Below are 20,233 nucleotides of genomic sequence, written 5' to 3'. Positions count from 1 at the left end.
CGTGTTTTCTGACGTCCCTAGAACGGCCTCAGAAGATCGACGGTATCATCGACTCGCTCCATATTTTGCTTACATTGCTGAAGCGAGATTATTGTAACCTCACAATTGACCATTCTGAGCTGAAAGAAGTGATATACCAAGAGCATAGCTTTATATGTGTACTGTCACGACTGGCATACTCCTAGCGAAACCAACAATGGGCTGTGCTGAACAGTGATCGTAAATGTGTATAAGAAGCATGATATCTCATTCGAAACAATCATAACTCACCACAATTCTCTCTCAGTCTACACTTTTCAGAACAAGCCTCAGTCCTCACTTCTCAGCATATCTATCATCCAACACTACAGTCACTATGAAGACTACACTTTTCACATCTGCCGCCGCCGCTGCCCTTACCCTTACACTTACCTTTGCCTCCGGCACCATTGCCAATCACTGCAGCTGGAAGCCCGTCGAAGGACCCTTCCTCAGGAAGTGGCGCGTTGTCGCCTCTGGTGTGGATGACATCCCCGGCAAATGCGGTGGCTTTTGGGACAACATGAACAACAGAAACTTCAACGGGGCCTGCGGCGCTCTCTCCGAAACCAGCTGCGGTAAAGACGGCAACGGAGACATGGCTATCAACTTCTTTTCCATGTCCACCTGTAACGGCGGCCACGTCGAGTCGGCGTGGTGGGAGGCTACTAGGAACCAATTCGGCGGCATCACCTGCAATAAAGAGGAGCCTTTCAAACGGGTCTAGTCCTCGTAGTCCCTCTCTTCTACCACTTGTCTCAATTTTATAAATTCTACCTTCAAATGTATCTAGATGCGTGGAGTGTTTCCATCTTGTAGTGATGTCCCATCATTAGCGAAAGGTTAATCACTTAAAAGAAGTGATGAAATGGTCATCGTGGGTCATGATGAGCTCTTCTTTTATATATTTCTCTATACATCAGATCAAACTACCAATTGCCATTATATCTCCATCCTCTTGAATCTCACAGCGCCGCCAAACTCTTTGGTATCAACAACTCTCGCGTTTTCCTAACCCGAGCACCATCCTCCTTACTCTTGAAATACCGACCCGTCTTGTAGCTCCAGAGCAGACTACCAAGAGCATGGTTCTTCTCAACTTCAAGAAAGCCAAGGAGCGCACGGTCAGCCTCTTTACCGAAGCATGGGAGCTTCGATAGTGCTCTGTAATAGCGTCTATAGCAGTTGTTGATCATAACTCCGACCTCGTTTATGGCCTGCTGGGTTGAGTGCCCCTTGGCTTTGAGAAGTCGGACCATGTTGTGGTCTACCCCGAGACGAAGGTCTTTCTCGTAAGACAGGATGTCGTTGACTAATAGGATCTGGTCGCTGATGATGACCATGATTTCGAATACGGAAGGATGATCAGCTACCTCCTCTGGCAAGTCAATTCCGTAACACCACTCGTTATTAACAAGGGCTGGATAAGCACCGAGAGAACCTCGACGCATAGCCATGTATTCCTCTGGGCGACGTGTGTAGGACCGGCCCTCCACATTAGTCCGAACCTGGTCGACCAGTCCCTGCCAGTAAAGCTCATGTGCCCACATCCAGCGCTTATAGAAACGATCTGATGATGGCTTTCCAATGAAGAAACCCTCTGGGCTTTGCTTTATGCGATCACACAATGTCTGGAACACATAGCGAATGGGGTGTTCTGAGTCAGCGGTATACCGAGGGGCGGTACCCTCCATGATCTCGCGCGTCCTGGCAATCTCGCTGATGGCGCCTTCTAGATCATTGCACAAATGGCCCTCGTCAAACTGGTCATCGAAGAGAAAGGCCCACGAGTTCCAATCAGCTGACGTACGTAAGGCAAAGGCACTGCAGTCAGGTGCCCAGATGTTGGCAAGATAGGTAAAGTCAACCCGCTTGTTTCTGTTGGTCCAGTCTGCATCTGCTTTGATCACGCTTTATAAGTTGTTAGTAGACGATGATTCTTTTGGTCTGTGTCATACGTAGGGGGTTAACTCACGAGGAAATCCAATCATCTGCTTCTGCTTTGACGCTAGCATAGTTGGGGTTCTCACGGGCTGGGACCGACATGAGTGAGCTGAAGAGGTCAGGAAGTATGAGAACCTCCATCTCATCACGGCCCTGGAACTGATCATGTTTGGGTTCGTTGTAGACTCCGTTACCGTTCTTCATCTTGAGTTTGACCTCATGTTTGGTGTCGATATAGACCTCATCCCCGGTTGTCATCTCTGACTCGGAACTACTGCTGTCAAATTTGACCATGACGATGCGTTTTTGTGCAAGCTGATTGTTCTATAATGGATGACGGAGTTCAAGTGAGAGTTATGAATGTTTGAGTATCATGGAGATCTAGAAAATACCATATATTACAATCGCAACTCTTTATTACATCTCAATCGTGGCTTATACTGAAAGCTTCGATACTCATACAGACTGTAGCTCTAGTGTCTCGATTAGGAAATATGCCGCTACCACGGCGAAGCAATGATAAGGCTGCGAAAACTTGCACGTGTCGGCATTTGCGTCTAGCCACCAGCATTCCATAGTCGTATACATACCAATAGGAAGTTATCTATTTGAGCATTGGTCCGGTTGCTTATTATCAGTCCCGGACAAAACAAATACCGCAGGATCGTAAACAAGAACACTCCGGTAAGCTGACAGGAGTGGCAAATATGTTCCATCCTGCAGGGCCCTGATTAATTCCTGATAAATCACTGCAAAGATCTAGCATTCTCGTATAGCCTGCGAGCGAAGGATGCGCGTATGAATTCACTTATGGATTAGTGCTTACCCAGATGCAAGACAGATAGGGGTCTTGCTGTGAGTGGACCCGCAACCCTTGGGACTTAGGTAGGCTAGACACTTTCAGGGTCCTATTTCCGTTGTTCCGAAGGATACCTGATACAAAGTGGAAGGTGAATCTAATAAGTACAGCCCCTCAAGGCCTAGACTGTGCATCCAGGGATATAACTGATAGCCCTAGGAGTTTAGCGATCAACCTAGTGCCGGCTTGATCTTCAATTGGCTGTATCAAGTTCCGCCGAAACTGCACATTTATCGCCAACCCTCGAGGGATGACGATGCTGCGCAGGAACACTTGGTCTTATCGTTAAACTGCGTGATCTGTACTTTGACTTTTTCTCACAATCCTTCAGAAGCTGCGGCCCAGTATGATGTTTTGTGTTGTAAGCTCGGCTAAAAGTCCAGGGGAGAGCAAGGGGAAGGTAACAGAGGAAAAAAACAGTCATATTAAAATTCGCTACAAATCCTTCGGTTCATTGTTGTAGTCCCGTTGCCTTGGCCAGCATATTACATATAATCTCAATCCGGCTTGTTTCCTGTTGTACTGGCCTTTGGAATATTTAGGAAATCTGGATTGCAGATCACCATGTTTAGTACTCTACGGCAAACGTCTGGCGATGGAGACCGTCTCCTCAGCGTGGAGATTGCTCCACCCTTTGACAAGGACAGGATGTCAATGCGGACCGCGTGTGAGAGATGCCGCGTACAGAAGGTAGGTAGTATCGAAGCCATTCACATTGTGTCACGTCGGAGAGTCTTTCTAGATAAACCCTAGACGTCGTTCCTATTCTCACTTGATAATTATGAAACTAATTGACTGCATTAGTCCAAGTGTGTCAGTGGCGAGAATGGCTGTATGCTGTGTGTTGCCAAGAACCAGAAATGCGAGTACCTGGTTGTGTCGAGGCCACGACGGCGCAAGTCCAACATTGCTGGCGGTGGCCCAAAGTCCCGCGACGATAACGATGATGAGGACGGCGACAACACAGTCGTCAATCAGCAAAAGCAGTCAAATCAGGCTAGGATGCAAAAACGATGGTCTCGAATGCAGACAATACGACAGTCATCGCCATTATCAGGGCCATCATCTCCACCCACTGATCAAGTGAGGGTTTCAGCGAAGCCCTCGATTCAAGATGACAACAGTAACATAATAGGGCCAGACCTGGGCCTAGAAGATGCACATCAAATAATATTCAACGGTGGTCTCTTCCCGGACTCCCTTGGACAAATCCCGGCTCTCTTTCCACACCTCGAGCCCGCAGCCATTAAAGACTTCTTTAGCAATATGCCTATAGCTACGGAGAATACCCATGCAGGCCGTGGTGTTACCGCAGAAGCATTGACTGCTCGAGGAGACAGTGGCGGGCTAAACAGTCACACCTCTGTATACTCAACCTCATCAGCAGATAGCCTGTTTGACTTTGGAGTTGATCAGATGGACTTTCTGATGGACGAGTCACGCATCACTGCTATAGCTCCAAGAAGTACCAGTAGCAGCAATAAAGTTGCAAGAGACATTCGTGCTCCTGCCACTCATTCTTCAACACCATCAGAATCAAACTCTACATCCATTTCTACATCTTCTTCTTGCAGTTGTATGATGACAGCTGTGGGTATCTATGAGGCTTTGCAAGTTGAGCTGAACTGGGGCGATCCAATTGCTGGCCCATCGGCTACATCAAGTCCCAAATCCTCATCGGCGGGCTCTTCATACTCGTCTGGGCCGCCATCGTGGTCAGACTCAGGTTCGATAACAAACCATTCAACAACACTGATGACCCAGCAAACGATCTTGAAACGTCAAAAGACGGTGCTACTCCGTTGTGACTCCCTCACCCGGTGTAGCACCTGCTGGTCCCGCCCGGACTTTGTTATGCTAATCATTACCATATGTGATCGCATATTGACTAGTCTGGAGGCGGTCGAGCGTTTTGTCTGTAACAAGAAAGACGATGACATAGATAGAATCAGTTCCAACGGCTCTACCACTGCCGTAGATATCCAGGCCGCACGCACGGAGCTAGACTCATCCCTGTCCACCACTTCCCAGGGACTACAATCTGGGGTTGGTGCATGGCAGATTGATGACGAGGATGAGCAGGAAATGGTTATTAGCTTGATCAAATCCCGCGTTACAAGACTCGGCAATCTGATCAACATAGCTGAGGGGACAATTAGCGCAAACGGGTGGCCTTGGCATGAGAGGCTGGCTCAGGCTCTACGGAGGAGGTCTAACAAGCTTGCCATATCCTTGTCATTTCGCGGTTTTCCGTAAAAGCTTATTTTAACTATCTTATTGGATATATGGAGTTTATGGACTGGATAAAAGCACTACTACTAGGTTAGACAAACAAGGAGCAATCATTTCGCACAAAGAATTCAGCTAAAAATGTTGAAACTACTGCTCAAAGGAAACGGGAGTGTCAGTGTACGAGGCAGCACAATGATAGGAGAATAAACACTGATACGATGAAAGTTGACGCTAAGTGCTCTATGTTCAGTCCCTGCACTCATCAAGGCTTCTTTTTGCCCGTCTGTACCTTGAGTCAGATGCTGCAAGTGTAACTAGAACCTCGAGGTTGGCGGGATTCAGACATGCACCCAGTGCTGACAGGCGGTTGATCCACACTGAAAGTTGACAATGGCGGACACTTGCCGCTTTGGGTTGACTTCTGCCGCATCATATCAGCCTTGCCGATCCGGGTATGCCTCCGCGCCGTCCAGTGATGGCACGGCTGACGGTTGCAAGCAGCATAAGCAAAATGCAAACTAATGAGGCTTAGACAGGACATCAATCCAACCATGTACGTATTTATCAGTGCATGGCGGGATACTGGTGTATCTTGCCTAGTTGTACTTCGATATAAGTGCAAGTACTAGCACTTGGGGTGAGCTTGGTTACTATGTTCCTCTTTGAACAGTAGTGAACTTCTGCTGGCGAGTTGATCGGAATTCCATTCACTGTATTTGAAACGAGACTCCGTCTTCCCTCCACCATGGCATATCCTATCATCCTCATCGGCGTTATTGGCCTTCCCATTATAATCCTGCTCCGCTGGCTCCTGACATACACGCGCACCGTCCTCAAGGTCCGCCGTAATGGCCATCCTGCAATTCACAGTGGTGTCATGATTTTTGAGTCCGTCGTGCGTTCATGGTATCCTCGAATCCCTTTTCTGGTACCTATGGAGAAGTTCACCCTGAAGGATCCCTTCAAGAAGTTCGCTGATGCGCGCTCTGACATGATCGTTATCACTGAGGCTGTAAGCTGCCCTACCCTTTTTACAAAAAGAATAATCACTGACGTGTGAGAAGTCGTCACCTAATGGTATCGCCTACCTCTTCGGATCACCAAAGATCTTCCGTGAAATTGGCCGCAACGGCGACATCTTCCTCAAGCCGCTTGAGAAGATTCGCTATCGCATGCTCAATACCTTTGGACTCCAGCTCGCCTCAACACAGAACGGCACCCAGCATGAGAGACACAAGCGCGTTGTCAAAGCAGTATTCAATAATGAGCTTATGGAGAACGGGTGGCAAAACATGCGCAACATGTGGCGAAGCCTCCTCCGCGAAGAGGGCGTCTATCCAACAGCTGCCAACTCAGACGCTGCTCCCATTGTACGAGACATGAAGTCGACGATGCTGAAAGTCACACTTGGTGCCATTGGTGCCTCGTGGTTTGACATTGACATTCCCTGGAATCCGGCTAAGGAGACGCAACGCCAAAATGACGAGTTGATGCCATTCGCCGAGACACTGAAAGTTGTTTGGGATTCACCATTTGTGCAGACTATTCTACCACTGTGGTTCATGGAATGGAGCCCTTCGTTGCATCTTCGTCGCGCTGCTTGGGCACAGCGATCCCTTGTTACCCACATCAAGAATGCGCAGGCTGAGACAAGACGAAGAATCGAGGATAGCAAGGATAAAGCTCAGGTTCAAGGCCGGATGCGAAAGTACAGGAACCTCATCGATGCGCTGGTGGATTCTCAGAATGACGTGGAGATGGCTGAGAAGGCCGAGAAGGGATATCTGGCCCCCAATGTCGGCCTGTCAGACAAAGAAGTCCAAGGCAACATTTTCTCTTTCATGGTGTAAGTTCAAAGGCACTTGATGTTGAACTACAGAATACTAATAAATGGTTAATTTAGAACTGGTCATGAAACATCCTCACACACCCTGACTTGGGTCTTGTCACTGCTCGCCAAGAACACCGACTGGCAAGAAAGGCTCTATGCTGAAGTCAGCAAGGTCAACACTCTCCCCTTGAACGAGGCCGAAAGCGCGAACGGCGCAAAGCCATTGAAGTGCCTTGGTTATGAAGAAATGGCAAACCTCCCTCTGATCCTTGCGGCTACTGTCGAAACACTCCGCATGCGTGATTTGGCTATGCAGATGACGCGTGTGGCCTCTCGCAACACCACGCTCAGTTACACAACATGGGATGGTGACGCAACTAACCCATCCGAGGCCAAGGTTCAGCAACACACGATTACAATTCCTGCTGGCACACGTGTGCACCTCGATACAGCGGCCTTTGGGGTTAACCCGTTCAAGTGGGAAGACCCAGAGACATATAACCCAGAACGTCACCTTCGCGAGACTGAGGATATGAATGGCAACAAAAAGGTGACGGTACGTTTATCTCATCTTTCTATTTAAAGGAATAACCCTGTACTAACATGCGATACAGATCTCATATGAGGATTTCATCGGCTACTCATCCGGTTCCCGCCAGTGCATTGGTAAACGTTTTGCCGAGGTGACAATGGTGTGTTTCCTGGCACATATGATTCTGAACTATCGATGGGAGGTCGTGCCTGAGGCGGGCGAGACACAGGAGCAAGCTAAAGTGAGGGCGTCTACTGGTTCGGAACAGTTCATGTTGACACCACCGGCATACGATCTGCGCTTCATCAGACGCTAAGGATTTGGCTTGGACTTGCATATTGTTGAGTTTAGTTATAAGTGAGGTTGAAAATATTGTGTTATTATTAAGTTAGTTGTTGCGAAGTAATTCGATAATTCTGAATTACCTGGTGTTTGATGTGTATAAATGGATGTCATGGTTACAGATTTTATATACAGTGGGAAGGTTGAGTAAATAGCCAAATCATGTTGTGACCATGTTATATCTCCAATGCAAACATGGGTTTTGTTCTTTGCCGCTGACCTATGGTGACTTTGCAACTTGCATCATAAGAGGTCAACTTGCTGATCTGGCCTACCTTGGTACTTCAACCACAGGGTAACACACCTACTCGCATCCGCTACTCGGCTAGTCTAGTAGGTAGTAGAAAGGTTGGCCTCCTACGTCTTAGGGTACAAAAATAAGTAGTCTAAGAATCCTAATCTAAGTAACATAAGCTGGCCTAATAATTTTGTCTCTTATGTTATTGGCGGTCAATTCATCTGATACCCTGAGGCCAATTTACTTCAAGCACAGAGCAGCACGCCTACTCGCATCCGCTGCTCGGGCAGGATGGTCCCCCCTGTAGGAAGGTGAGTGGGGGTATCCTAAACAGCCCCTTGATCTTGGATGGTGGCTGTGAATCTGGAGTAGTATCCCGGTCTTACTGTCGGGGAGCGTAACTGAAAAAGGAAATCATCCTAGTTCCCAGGGATCGGCTCGCTCAGGACCACTAACCAGCCTGGGTAATGGTCCTGGACTCCTCCGATTGTAAGCAAGAGCTAAGAAGTAGGTAGACTACTCTTTCGGGAGTCAATCAGCCTGGGATTTCGGCAGATGTCGTGTTAGTGAGAAAACACAACCTTCTATGCCTCTGGATAGCAACCATATATGCACAATATTGTACTCATATTTACGCTTACTAAACTTGATTAATGGATTTATTTCTTGTCTAATATCTGCGTCTGTTACTGCGAGTATACCTTTTGTTAAATCCAAGAATTATCGCAATTCAGACTGCCACTATTCGTTTTCTTGCCAGATCCAAGCTTGGAATATCTTCCTCATATTAACAATCATGGCTATCGGTAGAACCAAGCGAGGAAAGATCGGAAACAGGTTGATTCCACAGATTTTGGACGATCTCGCCGCTACGGAGCCTGATCGCATCATTTACTCCTGGGCCAAGTCCTCGGACTTGTCACAGGGTTTCCGCCATGTATCTGCTCGTGCCTTTACGAGAGCAGTCGATAAGACGGCGTGGTTACTTCAGCGAGAACTAGGAGAGACCTCAGAGATCCGCGCTGTGGGTTATATTGGGCCTCGTTAGTTAAGCTCTCCAAGAGCGTCGCACTCGGGCCATTTGACTAACGACACGGCATCTAGACGATCTTCGACAGATCTTGTTGACATTCGCCTGTATCAAAGCCAACTACACCGTGAGTTTCTCCTTAACCTCAACGTGTACCTAACGACTTGACTCTGTTTGTTTAACCTCTTTTTACACAGGCTTTATTCCTCTCTCCAAAGAACAGTGTTGAGGGAGCTTTAGCCGTTCTCGATGCGGCAGATTGTAACATCTGGGTCAACCCCGCTGGCGAGAGGCCAACACCACTCGTGGATGACTTCGTGCAGCAACGTGCCATGCACGTGATGCACCTGCCGCTGTTGAGCGAGCTTCTTCCTGAAGACGAGAGCGAGATGGAGGACGTGAAGCCGTTTCCTTACACAAAGTGCTGGGAAGATGCGATAAACGACACATTCTGCATTCTTCATACCTCGGGCTCGACTGGCCTGTCAAAGCCCATCAAGTGGACACACGGGTTGATTGGTACTGTGGATGCTGTCCGACTGCTTCCCCCTCATGAAGGTATGGAGCCCTGGGCGAAAGGGTGGGATGATGGTGATACGCTGTACTCGACATTCCCGATGAGCCATGTAAGCATTCCAGTCCCAGTCTCAATGAAAAAATCAGCATGATGCTAACCATGTATCAAGGGGGCGGGGATCTTGATGGACGTCGTTATAGCGCCACTATTTGGCCTGCACTGCGTCCTTGGGCCTCGAGACGTGATACCCAATTTGGAACTCATATCGTCTCTGGCAGACCACATCGAAATTGACATCTGGAGCATGATTCCTTCGCTCAGTGACGAACTTGGCGAAGCACCTGACATCTTGCCAAAACTTAGCCGGTCGAAATTTATTTGTGCTTCAGGAGGTAAGACAGTTGTCCTCATGCCTTCCACTCCCAGACGTTTGCTGATATATATAATTACCTTACAGGGCCCGTGAGTAGTGTTTTGGGCTCCAAGGTGAACGAGTTCATTCGTGTCTTGAATCTGACCGGCACATCAGAAGGTCTATTCATCGGCAACCTGTGGGTGGACAGAAAAGACTGGCACTGGTTTGCCTTCCACCCTTGGTCTGGCTTTGACTTTAAGATGGTCGAGCCTGGTCTTTATGAACAGTGGATCCATCGTAACGAACATGCAGAACTTTTCCAGGGTCTCTTTCAAACCTTTCAAGATGTGGAGAGTTTCAACTTCAAGGACCTGTATGTTCCGCACCCGACTAAGCCGGGCCTCTGGGCATCTCACGGTCGCAGCGATGATGTTGTGGTCCTTTCGAACGGATACAAGATCTCGCCTCTTGATACAGAGGCCCTTGTCGCATCTCACCCGGCCGTTGATGGGTGTTTGATGGTAAGTCCAGAATCCCTCAAGAAGTTGAAGAAGAATGCTGATTGAAGTGTACCACAGATCGGATCAGGTAAGCCGCAAGCTGGTCTACTCATCGAGCTGAAAGATCCAACAATAAAGAAGGACGACGACAACGCTGAAGCGCTCTTCAACAGCATCTGGGCCGTGGTTGAGAGGGCCAACTCCCTGTCTCTGCACAAGAACCAGCTGCACCGGGACTATGTCGCCTTTTCTGAAGCGAACAAGCCATTTATCCGTACCGATAAGCGCACCATCAAACGCCGGGCTACTATGGCACTGTATGAAGATTACATACAGCGCTTCTACCAATCAAGAACAGAGGATGATGGCGGAGATGGAGCTGCGGCTATCGGGTTCATCACAGTCGACACATCATCCTTGGACTCGACTACTCGCGCAGTTCGACATGTGCTGGCTTCGATTGTGCCTGTGGTAAAAGATTCCCCCGCGGACGCTGATATGTTTACTCTTGGGTTCGACTCACTTCTCGTCTTCCGCGCTACCAAGACGATTGCGGCAGTTACAGATCTTGGTGGGAAATTCTCACCGAGGAACTTCTATGCTGGCCCGACGATCGAAGCGATCGTCGCAACTGTCATGCGACTAGCTTCTGAGCGCAGAGCCATGATAATAGATGGCACCATTGCCTCATCGCCGACCGAACAGCATCAACAAGACCCAAAGGAAGTAGTGATGAGTACACTCATAAAACGACACAAGGCTGTTCTATCCTCCAAGCTGGGCCCAATGGACCTTTTTGGAGGGAACATGTACGAGGGCGTTAACGTCTTCATTCCTCTCTGTCCAGATGTGCCGTTTAAGCAGGCGTATAAAGTGCTCCAGCGAGGTCTTGTTCGCGCGATGGAGATCGTGCCGGATCTCGCAGGTAAAGTTATACCCTGTTCGGAGCACGAGATTGGATACAAGAAGGGAGATCTTCGTCTCAGTCTTCCTCCACTGCCCTCTACTGTCTTGGGGATGACTGCCCCGGAGGAGCCACGACAACTGCGCTTCAAGGACCTGTCGTCCGTCCTGCCATCCTACGCTGAGCAGAAAGTTTCTGGATTCTTGACGTCAGCTTACCCCGACGAGCTTCTGACTACGTGTCCGGCTTTTCCTTCACTGCCTGCGGACGTGTGTAATATCCAGGCCAATTTCATCGAGGGTGGTTGTGTGCTGGCCTTCAATGTTCATCATCACGCTCTTGATGGTGTCGGATTGTTGATAGCACTTACGGTTTGGGCAGAATGCTGTCGATTCGTCCAGGGTGATCAGTCTGCGACTTGCACGTGGCTGCACCCAGAGAGCCTCAATCGTGATATGCTATCTGTCTTGTACGAGTTGGAGGGCTTCGCGAAGCCGGCAAGTGAAATCGACCCCAAGGTTTGGGGTTTCCTACCATACGCCGATCCGGCGCTGAACGGCAAGGACGCAACTGCAGCCAACGGACATGGGACTGAGCCAAGAACCGAGAAGGCTCCTTTGTCTCGCAATCTGCCTGAACCGCCTCGTCTACCTCCATGTGAGCACTGGCCACCCAAAGCTCGATTGGATGGTCGCACACTGGCAGCGTCGACCTTCCTTATCTCGGCCGAGAAGCTGAAGAGACTCCAAGAGAGTGTAGAGCTTGCTGAAGCTACTGATCCAGAACGTCAAAGTCTCAGCAACGAGTCAGTGTCACTATCCCTCGGCGATGTACTCCAAGCCTTCTTCTGGCGCGCCGCCGTCCGGGCTCGTCGTCGCCCTGAGAACACCTCGGCCGATGACACATCCATCATCGAGATGCCCACCGACGTCCGACCCTACTTCAGCGCGCACCTACCGCCAACGTACATGGCCAACAGCGTCATCATGAATCGACAGCACGTGTCCGTCTCGAAGCTCTGCTCATCCGAGACAACCGTTTACGAAATTGCTCAAATCTGTCGCGAGGCGCGCACTCGAATTGATCAAGAGCTTGTCCACGATGCATTTGGTCTGCTTCATACGATCCAAGACAACAGTCCAGGAAACCACACTACAGCCTTCCTGGGCCAGGGTATCCAGGACGGCCCACACTCGCTCTTCAACAACATGATGCTATTCCACGCAAAGGATATTGGGGCATTTGGCGGAAACATCTTTGATGCGCCTGATGCTGTGAGGGTCCAAATGGATTGGCTAAACAAAGCCTTCAGGAGTCTGTTTATTCTGCCGATAAGAGATGATGGCGGTGTCGAGTTGCTTCTCGGGACGTTTCCTGAGGAACTGGATGCTATGAGAAATGATGAGGAGTTTATGCAGTTTGCCGAGTTTCTGGGATAGGGAATGGGAGGGAACATAGGAGGAGCATGTAGACAGGCTGCTCTAGTCACCATAACGCTAGTACTCTGTGAACTTTAATGTTATTTTGCTATAGTCATTGTCTTGTTTGTATTTGCTTTGCTTCACTTTGTTTACACGATGCTCATTCTTGGTGTCGACTGAAAACCTTTCGCTTACATCTAGATAATCTGTAACCATGAACAATGATGACGCTGGATTGTGTCCTTCAGTCAACCATGCCAGACCGCATGCGTATGTAAAAAATAATCTTCCAAAGACCTGCGTCCAACAAGCGATAAACAAAACATGGAGAGCCTGTCGTAGGAACCAATTCCAGGACACCGAAGCCCTCAAGCACGTGCACAGTTTTGCAACCGAAGTTCTTGAATCCAAGCTCGTTGTAAGTGAGATATCCACATCCAGTTCGCCTCCAAAGGGAAATCCTCCTAGTGCACACGTAAGCTTAGATTCTTGCCCAACAGGGCAATTGTCCTGTAGGAAGTTGCCGGACCCATTAGCTGAGCCGCATCCTTGCGAGGGCCAGTGCTCCGAAGATCTAACCCCCGAGCCTTCAGAGCCCCAAGATTTTAGGTCAGCTTCCGATGAGAGGTGATTCACTAAAGTACTTCAAAACACACAACCACTGTTGCATCATCTCAGAGCTTCGATTATTTGTCTGACAGGAGCATATCTTTTTTACCCTTGTATCAGCGCCTTTCCCACCCTACAAGTACACCCCCAGTGATTCACAACCAGTTCTGTAGCCACTGACATTCAGTATCAGAGCCTCTCAGACGTCTTGCATCAGGATATAAACATCGCATAGCACCAGTTGCCCCAACTGAGGCCCCATCTATCAATGCCTCATCAGGTTGTGGCCAAACTGGATACTGCACAGGACAGACATAAAGCACCCGAAGCAATCAAAACCATGGATATCGTGGACGACGTCAAGATAATGACCGACACTGTCGTTCTAACCTACCCCGAACCTACTACCATCATGAACAATGCCTCAACAGACCATGGCATCGTCTTTGATGACGGAGTCTCGAAGCTCAAGACACCGGCTATCACCATAGCTTCATCAGACGTCTCGTTTGACGACACAATGTCAACCAGATCCTCCAACTCCAGTCTCGGTACTGAGATGACGGGTCCTCCAGCCACAGATGACAAAATGGAAGTCTCCAACGAAACCAAAGTCTCTGAGATATCCGAGAGAATTTTAGACGTCATTCTGAAATACTCTCTCAACAAGTTCGAAAGCACCTCCGAGCTCCACAGCAAAGGCAGACCCAAGTTTCTTGCCGTCATCTCACGCTTTGTCCAAGAGCAACAGAAAGTGGTTATGTGTCTGCCAGCATTCCCATTCAAGTCTGCGAACAAGGTTGAAAAGGTGCTGGGCAGTCTTCCCGACAAGGCCGAGGAAGTATCACTCGCCAGATTAAACTCCATGTGTACCACCATCGGACAGTTTTATGAGCCGGGAGCTCAGTTGACCATCATCTCGGACGGTCTGGTTTACAATGGTTCGTTCACCTCTTTTATTTCTGCCTCAAATTAATGAAGTATTTCATGGCTGCTGGCACATCACTTACATTTCTTCTTCGTTCTATAGACTTGCTAGGCATTTCAGACCTCGAGACCTGGCGCTACGGCTCCGCGCTACGAGCCATGGCCGAGCGCAAGGACTTTACTAACCTATCATTTTCCCGTCTTCAGGACTTGGTCGCAGCCAAGGGCTTGCCCAATGACCTCAATGAGCTGACATATGTTGCCAACGCCACCAACTTCCGTCGAACCCTGTTCAACAAGTACGGACGGGACGGCGATCTCGACATTGATCACGAAATCGCCACAAACGCAGACACACTCGGGACGTATAAGGGGTACTGCCGTTTCCTCAAGTCAGATCTGCAACACATCTACGGCCCAGCCAAGAGTTCTGCCAAGTACAGGAAGGACGTCAAGTATCTTGCTAAGCAACTGCTGATCCGGGGATATGTAAGTTTCGAGCTCACTAGTCAAACCAGTTATTGAATACTGTATCGACGCTTTACAGCTAACGCAATCTCAAGGCCTTTGCTGGAGCTGTCAAAGCGCGCTTCCCAGACCATTTGCGTCTCAGTATCCACCAATCGACCGGGGAGCACAAGATTTCAATTAGCCTTCTCAACACCAAAAGCGGCTTCACAACGCCATGGCATTGCAGCGTGGCATTGATGGAAGATGGTGAATGGCTTAGCGGCCTTACGATCGACTTCAAAGCCGATCGGTTACTGGAACTTGTCCAAGAGGAGGGACGGCCGAGTTACTTCAAAGAGGTCGCCCGTCAGCGGCCATACCTGACGGAGAGCGCTAAGCCACGCGTTGTTGTTAAGCAGGAACCACAGGCCCATAGACCTAGGATACGCGCATCTTAAGTTCACCCAGGGGTTGATCAGAACGTGTTAAGGCTGAGGTTATACTATTCAAGGGGTGTTTTACAAGGGAGAGACTGTTTTTTACAAAGTAGATAATAATGACCAATATTCTAGACCTTTCCTATACATCCAGAGATGGAGTGAGATGCACTGACTTTCAGGCGCAGAGCAGACTCTAAGAAGCATCACTTCAGCTTCTATACTACTCGAACGACTGTTCTTGAGCCGTATTGAGACACTCCTTCTCATCTATGGAGGCAGCAGGAACGAGATTAAATCTAATGCTAGGATGCCCGATGAAGCATGCATAGATGTACAACGCCTGACATGACAGCATGCTTCGGAAACTCAGAGGCGTCTAGCTACATGGTAACGTATGTGACATGTGCTCGGCAACAAGTTTTCATATCACTCGTCAGCAGCCAACGAACGAAGAAACACCAAACAAATCGCAGCCAAATCAAATTGGCAAGAGGTACGCTGATATGTACCCTTTAATTGACCATATGTAACTATTTATTCTTTTTATATAATGGTCTGAAAGGCATTTCTAGGTCTACCATAATCCCTGATAATCAAGATATTTTGATGCGAGTCGAAATATGTCCCTTCTTCGTCTGTAGCACAACCAGATCGTGGTCATACGTGAGGTCTTCAATCGTAGTCTCGAAGAGTTCCGATTTAGGAATGACTCGAAACGCCATCAGGGCAGCCATGATGTAGATCTCACACAGCGCAAGACTGCAAGATACAACTGTTAGAATGGAAACTTCAACTTGAACATGTACCGTAGTGGACAGTAGGATATAAGTAAGACTCACCTTTCACCAACGCAAACTCTAGATCCCTTTGAAAACGAGATAAGGAATTTCTGAAGAGTGTAATCAGGCTTTCCGTCGGGTAGCAGCCATCGATCAGGGTTAAAGGAATCAGGGTCGGGAAACAGCCGCGTGTCCCAGTGGTTAATCATGGCTGTCATGCTCACAGGCGTGCCTCGCGGGATCATGAATTGTGTCTTGCCATCTTGACTCTTATAGAAGAGATCTTCCTCACGGGCGATACGAGCAGATCGACCGGCTGCGCCAGGTTGGTGCCGCAGAGACTCTTGAACAAGGGCCCAGAGGTAGGGTCTCTGTTCGAGTTGCGCCCATTTGAGATTGTTAGGATCAATTCCTTCAAGGTCTTTCATAAGACGAGCGTAGACCTTGGGTTGATGAAGCATTTGGAACGTCATGACAGTAAGGATAGCCTGTGCCGGGTTAGCTGTGAAAATTATGATTGTCTGTCATGGATCGCGAACTAACAGCAGTGGTTTCCGTTCCAGCGAGGAGAAAGACAAATCCCTCACCCGAAAGACGAAACATGGTTTTCTCCTCTTCAGGTAGGACGTTGGAGTTTAGAATCTCGTTAAAGACACGGCCGCCGTCCGGGTTGGCCAAGGCTGTCTTGATGTAGGCTGGAATGACATGATTCATCTGGTGCATGATCCTCTTGACATCCTCCCCCATATAGTCAGCGAAGATGGGTAGGATATCAGCTAGCCGCCTAGCCAAAGCATTGTGGCGCACTGGTTGCTATCCGTTAGCAAAATTGTCAAGTCAAAGTATTTGAAAGTTCAATGCAAAAACGTACTCATGTAAGTGGTTTTCAAGAAGGATGACGTCCAGGTGCCAAAGTTGGGCTCCCAGCCCTCTTGCTCAATAAAGCCCATGGGCTCTCCAAATGCATACTGCGAGAAGACGTCGGCAGTGTAGCAATTGAAGGCGCCCTTGACTTCAAAGGCTTCTTTTCCATTCCAGCGCAGCATTTTCTGGATGAAGAGCTCGGCGAATTTTAGTACTTCATCTTCGAGCTTGAGAACTTGTCCACGTGAGAAGAAGCGTGCATGGGCAGCCCTGCGCTTGCGATGCAACTCATGGGGCCCAGCTGTGCCGGTTGCCTGTGAGGCTGGGCCAGCACCTGCTATCTTGAGGTGGTGCTGCCATTTGTCGCGGACTAGAAGATGATAGACGTGAGCGACAGAGTCCCATCGAGACAATAATGTTGCGATTAAATAAACTTACTTCGACCTGGCTTTCCTGTGTAGATCTCGTCGGCAAAGTAGGGATCGCTGCAGTGAAGTTCATCAGGGCTCACGCGCACGATGGGACCTTGAAAGGCTGTTAGTGGTCACTGACGATCCATCCGGAATCATTCAAGCACTTACCATACTGCTCATGCATCTTTTCTATCCTCCTGCCATAGCGGCCTTGAAGGATCCAGTCATAGTAAGCCTCATAGACATACGAGGCAGCGGCAATCTTCGGTCCAGGGAACTTGGAGAGTGGGTGGAAAGGAGAGATGTTGTAAAGCGCGAGAGCGACACGGTAACCAAGCCAAAGACCAGCGAGTCCAAGCAGCGCTGATGGACTCACAAAACGCTTGAGGGCGATGATATTGAAGTCATCCATGGTTAATGATTTGCTATAATCAAATTAGACACTCAAGCACAACGGACTTCAAGACAACTAGCATTGGTAATATTGACAGACTCTATATATCGAATGTTCACCTCCACTGAAGCGACCTAGAGAATCTACTAAGCGCTAATCTACAGCTTGCAATATGCGGCAAACACCCGAGGGCGGGACTCAGCACTGCCTCTAGCTATGTCTGCAGGATCCTTGAACTGCGGTTTAACGGTGTTTAACCACTTTGGGACAGTGCCGGTTCATATACTAATCCCTGTAATCACCCTTGCTCATACAATGGAAAAGACGAGACATAGTGCATGAATGGTGGCAGGTTGAACATTCACAAAATTACTACATGCTGAATGTTTGATTCAGAAGTTGTCTAGGAGGAGGTTAATCCGATCTAATATCAGGCTTCAAGAAACAAAGAAATTGTATCTAACTCGGTTATAGACTCGCTAAAGAGCTACCAGGATACCTGACTTGGTATATACTTTTTACTGGCTATCATATTGAGCGTAATAAATATCAACAAAGCATCAGTAACTCCAAAGATTCCTTTTTTACAACAGAAATACTCCCTTATTTTATTTCCGCGTCGGAACCAATGATGAAGAGACGAGTAGTGGTTTCTGTAATTTACCAAGAACAAGTCACTTACCCTACGGTTTGTATCAGCCAAAGCACAGGGCACAATCAACCATGGATAGCAAATTTTAGTTTCATGTTGAAGTTTCATACGGGAATTTGTAACAGTGTTCTCATATCTGGTTCTATATTTTGGCTCGTACTAAAATCTATGACCTGCGCTTGACCTCCAATTGGACTCCCGGATCGGCAAACAGCTCAAAACCAAACGGCATCAGCTTGGGTGTATAACCCTCAGCCAACCGCACATCGTAATCGAGCAAGATGGTAGCAATAGCTGTCTTCACCTCTGCGACAGCGAAGAATCTTCCTGGGCAGATAGGTTTGCCAATACCAAATACAAAATGATCCTCACTCGTAGAAGTAGCAGAACTAGCGTACGTCCACTTGCCGCCCTGAGCACGAAGCTTCGCATATCGATATGCGTCAAAGGTGTCTGGGTTCTCGTACACCTCAGGGTTTCGGAGACGAGACATGTAAATTGAGAGAGCGGTTCCTTTGGGGAGATACTGGCCGTTGGGAAGGGTGACGGGTGATAGGACCTGGCGGTCGAGATTGACTTTAATCTATTAGTACCTTGTTGTATAATGATGAATTAATCGTCTTATTGACTTACCAATAACAGCGGAATTCATCCTCTGCGTCTCTTTGATGACGCTATCGAGCAATCGCATATTTGTAAGCGCAGCGGGTGACCATCCATGCTCGTGAACCACGGCTTCAATCTCTTCTCGGAGAGGTGTGATCAGATCATGCGAGCAAATCTCAATGACCGTCTGCTTCAGCAACTCCGAAGTAGTCACAACAGCAGCCATAGACATTCCAAGCTGAGCGGCGACAGGATCATAGATCTTGCCCGCCGCAATTTCACTGAACCAAGTGATAGAGTCATCGTGCTCTTTGCCTTCAGCCGCTCTCTTGGCCAAATTCTTTTCCAAGACTTCGCGTGCACGCTTAACTTCTGCTCTGCAACTCTTACAAGCGGGGAGGAACCATTGAATAAGAGGTCTCAGCCATCGCGGCCATTGTCGCAACGCGCGAGCCGCGAGGAACACAGTCATTCCGTAGTTGGTACTGACTTGTTGCCATGTCTCGTCGTGTGACAGCTCCTCGCCAACAAAGACGGATGCGGACATTCGGCTGATGAGGTTAAGACCGTCCTTGGCCCAGTCGACTGCTTTCCAAGCTATTCTGGGTGTCAGTCAATACTCACGATGGGAGAATGCTCAATACGTACCGTCACACCCTTGCGGCCAAGCTGCAAGGATGTCTCTCTGCACACTTTTGTGCAGTTTGCTGACATCTGGAAAGAAACGAGTCAGTGGGATGACGCCAAGGGTATGGTGGCGGTGGACTTACGAGGGTTTTGAACAAGCTTCTTCTTGATAACATTGGCCAACAGTTTGGAAGGGTCAGAGATGGCTGCCGTGCCATTGAAACCAGGGTAGCCCGCAAAGAAATCCTAAAGAGACAATTTAGTAAGTTATTGATAGGACTATCTAGAAAGCAAGGGTTTTACCTTGCGAACAAGCGGCTGGTGATCAAGTTGAGGACCATGACGCCTGATCCATTCAAAATGGTCTTCAGGGAGGATCAATCTATCTCCCACCAATGTGATCATGCGGAAAGGGTTTTGGAACTGATTTAGTTATTAGTGTCTAGTTGTCTGGATAACTATCATTCGCGTACCTTGGCAAACCCCTGTTTGATGAGGCCATCGGCATTAGTGACGAAGGCTATTTGGGCCTTGATGGAGAACCAATCATTGGGATATTTGTTGATGACTGGGATTTTTTCTTTTGGCGAGACAAGTACTAGAAGTGATAAAACGAGGATGATGGCACCGGCAGCGACGAGGCCAGCACCCTCGGGAGTATAGTCCCCCACACCTAGCGTAGTGGTGTTTTGACTGAAATCCATTGTCTATGATATCGTGATGCAGGTGTAACGACGTGACATGATTAT

At 48.5% G+C, this 20,233-nt stretch overlaps 8 protein-coding genes across 8 annotated transcripts; 5 read left to right on the top strand and 3 right to left on the bottom strand.

Moving 5' to 3' along the window:
• Nucleotides 1–355: 355 nt before the first annotated feature.
• FGSG_08180 (uncharacterized protein) lies at nucleotides 356–745 on the top strand (the record flags this gene model as incomplete). The annotated part of the gene is made up of 1 exon (XM_011322330.1): nucleotides 356–745. One exon carries the CDS (start codon nucleotides 356–358, stop codon nucleotides 743–745), a length of 390 nt encoding a protein of 129 aa, XP_011320632.1.
• Nucleotides 746–983: 238 nt separating this feature from the next.
• FGSG_08181 (uncharacterized protein) lies at nucleotides 984–2,256 on the bottom strand (the record flags this gene model as incomplete). The annotated part of the gene is made up of 3 exons (XM_011322329.1): nucleotides 984–1,750; nucleotides 1,829–1,929; nucleotides 1,994–2,256. 3 exons carry the CDS (start codon nucleotides 2,254–2,256, stop codon nucleotides 984–986), a joined length of 1,131 nt encoding a protein of 376 aa, XP_011320631.1.
• A 1,129-nt stretch (nucleotides 2,257–3,385) lies between these two features.
• FGSG_08182 (uncharacterized protein) lies at nucleotides 3,386–5,077 on the top strand (the record flags this gene model as incomplete). Its single annotated transcript, XM_011322328.1, has 2 exons — nucleotides 3,386–3,511; nucleotides 3,626–5,077. 2 exons carry the CDS (start codon nucleotides 3,386–3,388, stop codon nucleotides 5,075–5,077), a joined length of 1,578 nt encoding a protein of 525 aa, XP_011320630.1.
• A 721-nt stretch (nucleotides 5,078–5,798) lies between these two features.
• Nucleotides 5,799–7,732, top strand: FGSG_08183 (uncharacterized protein; the record flags this gene model as incomplete). Its single annotated transcript, XM_011322327.1, has 4 exons — nucleotides 5,799–6,065; nucleotides 6,118–6,899; nucleotides 6,957–7,440; nucleotides 7,499–7,732. The coding sequence occupies 4 exons, from the start codon at nucleotides 5,799–5,801 to the stop codon at nucleotides 7,730–7,732; spliced, it is 1,767 nt and encodes a 588-aa protein (XP_011320629.1).
• Nucleotides 7,733–8,792: 1,060 nt separating this feature from the next.
• FGSG_08184 (uncharacterized protein) lies at nucleotides 8,793–12,741 on the top strand (the record flags this gene model as incomplete). The annotated part of the gene is made up of 6 exons (XM_011322326.1): nucleotides 8,793–9,020; nucleotides 9,115–9,153; nucleotides 9,224–9,652; nucleotides 9,713–9,935; nucleotides 10,001–10,419; nucleotides 10,477–12,741. The coding sequence occupies 6 exons, from the start codon at nucleotides 8,793–8,795 to the stop codon at nucleotides 12,739–12,741; spliced, it is 3,603 nt and encodes a 1,200-aa protein (XP_011320628.1).
• Nucleotides 12,742–13,672: 931 nt separating this feature from the next.
• FGSG_08185 (uncharacterized protein) lies at nucleotides 13,673–15,167 on the top strand (the record flags this gene model as incomplete). The annotated part of the gene is made up of 3 exons (XM_011322325.1): nucleotides 13,673–14,273; nucleotides 14,363–14,748; nucleotides 14,823–15,167. 3 exons carry the CDS (start codon nucleotides 13,673–13,675, stop codon nucleotides 15,165–15,167), a joined length of 1,332 nt encoding a protein of 443 aa, XP_011320627.1.
• An 817-nt stretch (nucleotides 15,168–15,984) lies between these two features.
• Nucleotides 15,985–17,617, bottom strand: FGSG_08186 (uncharacterized protein; the record flags this gene model as incomplete). Its single annotated transcript, XM_011322324.1, has 5 exons — nucleotides 15,985–16,430; nucleotides 16,516–16,734; nucleotides 16,800–17,162; nucleotides 17,231–17,317; nucleotides 17,374–17,617. 5 exons carry the CDS (start codon nucleotides 17,615–17,617, stop codon nucleotides 15,985–15,987), a joined length of 1,359 nt encoding a protein of 452 aa, XP_011320626.1.
• Nucleotides 17,618–18,417: 800 nt separating this feature from the next.
• Nucleotides 18,418–20,188, bottom strand: FGSG_08187 (uncharacterized protein; the record flags this gene model as incomplete). The annotated part of the gene is made up of 6 exons (XM_011322323.1): nucleotides 18,418–18,827; nucleotides 18,885–19,454; nucleotides 19,506–19,571; nucleotides 19,628–19,730; nucleotides 19,788–19,907; nucleotides 19,958–20,188. 6 exons carry the CDS (start codon nucleotides 20,186–20,188, stop codon nucleotides 18,418–18,420), a joined length of 1,500 nt encoding a protein of 499 aa, XP_011320625.1.
• Nucleotides 20,189–20,233: the final 45 nt, after the last annotated feature.

The sequence above is a fragment of the Fusarium graminearum genome, chromosome 2 (genome assembly GCF_000240135.3).
Source record: "Fusarium graminearum PH-1 chromosome 2, whole genome shotgun sequence".
Taxonomy (NCBI): Eukaryota; Fungi; Ascomycota; class Sordariomycetes; order Hypocreales; family Nectriaceae; genus Fusarium; species Fusarium graminearum.
Note: the sequence above shows the minus strand (reverse complement) of the source record. Positions and strands in the feature narration are given on the sequence as shown.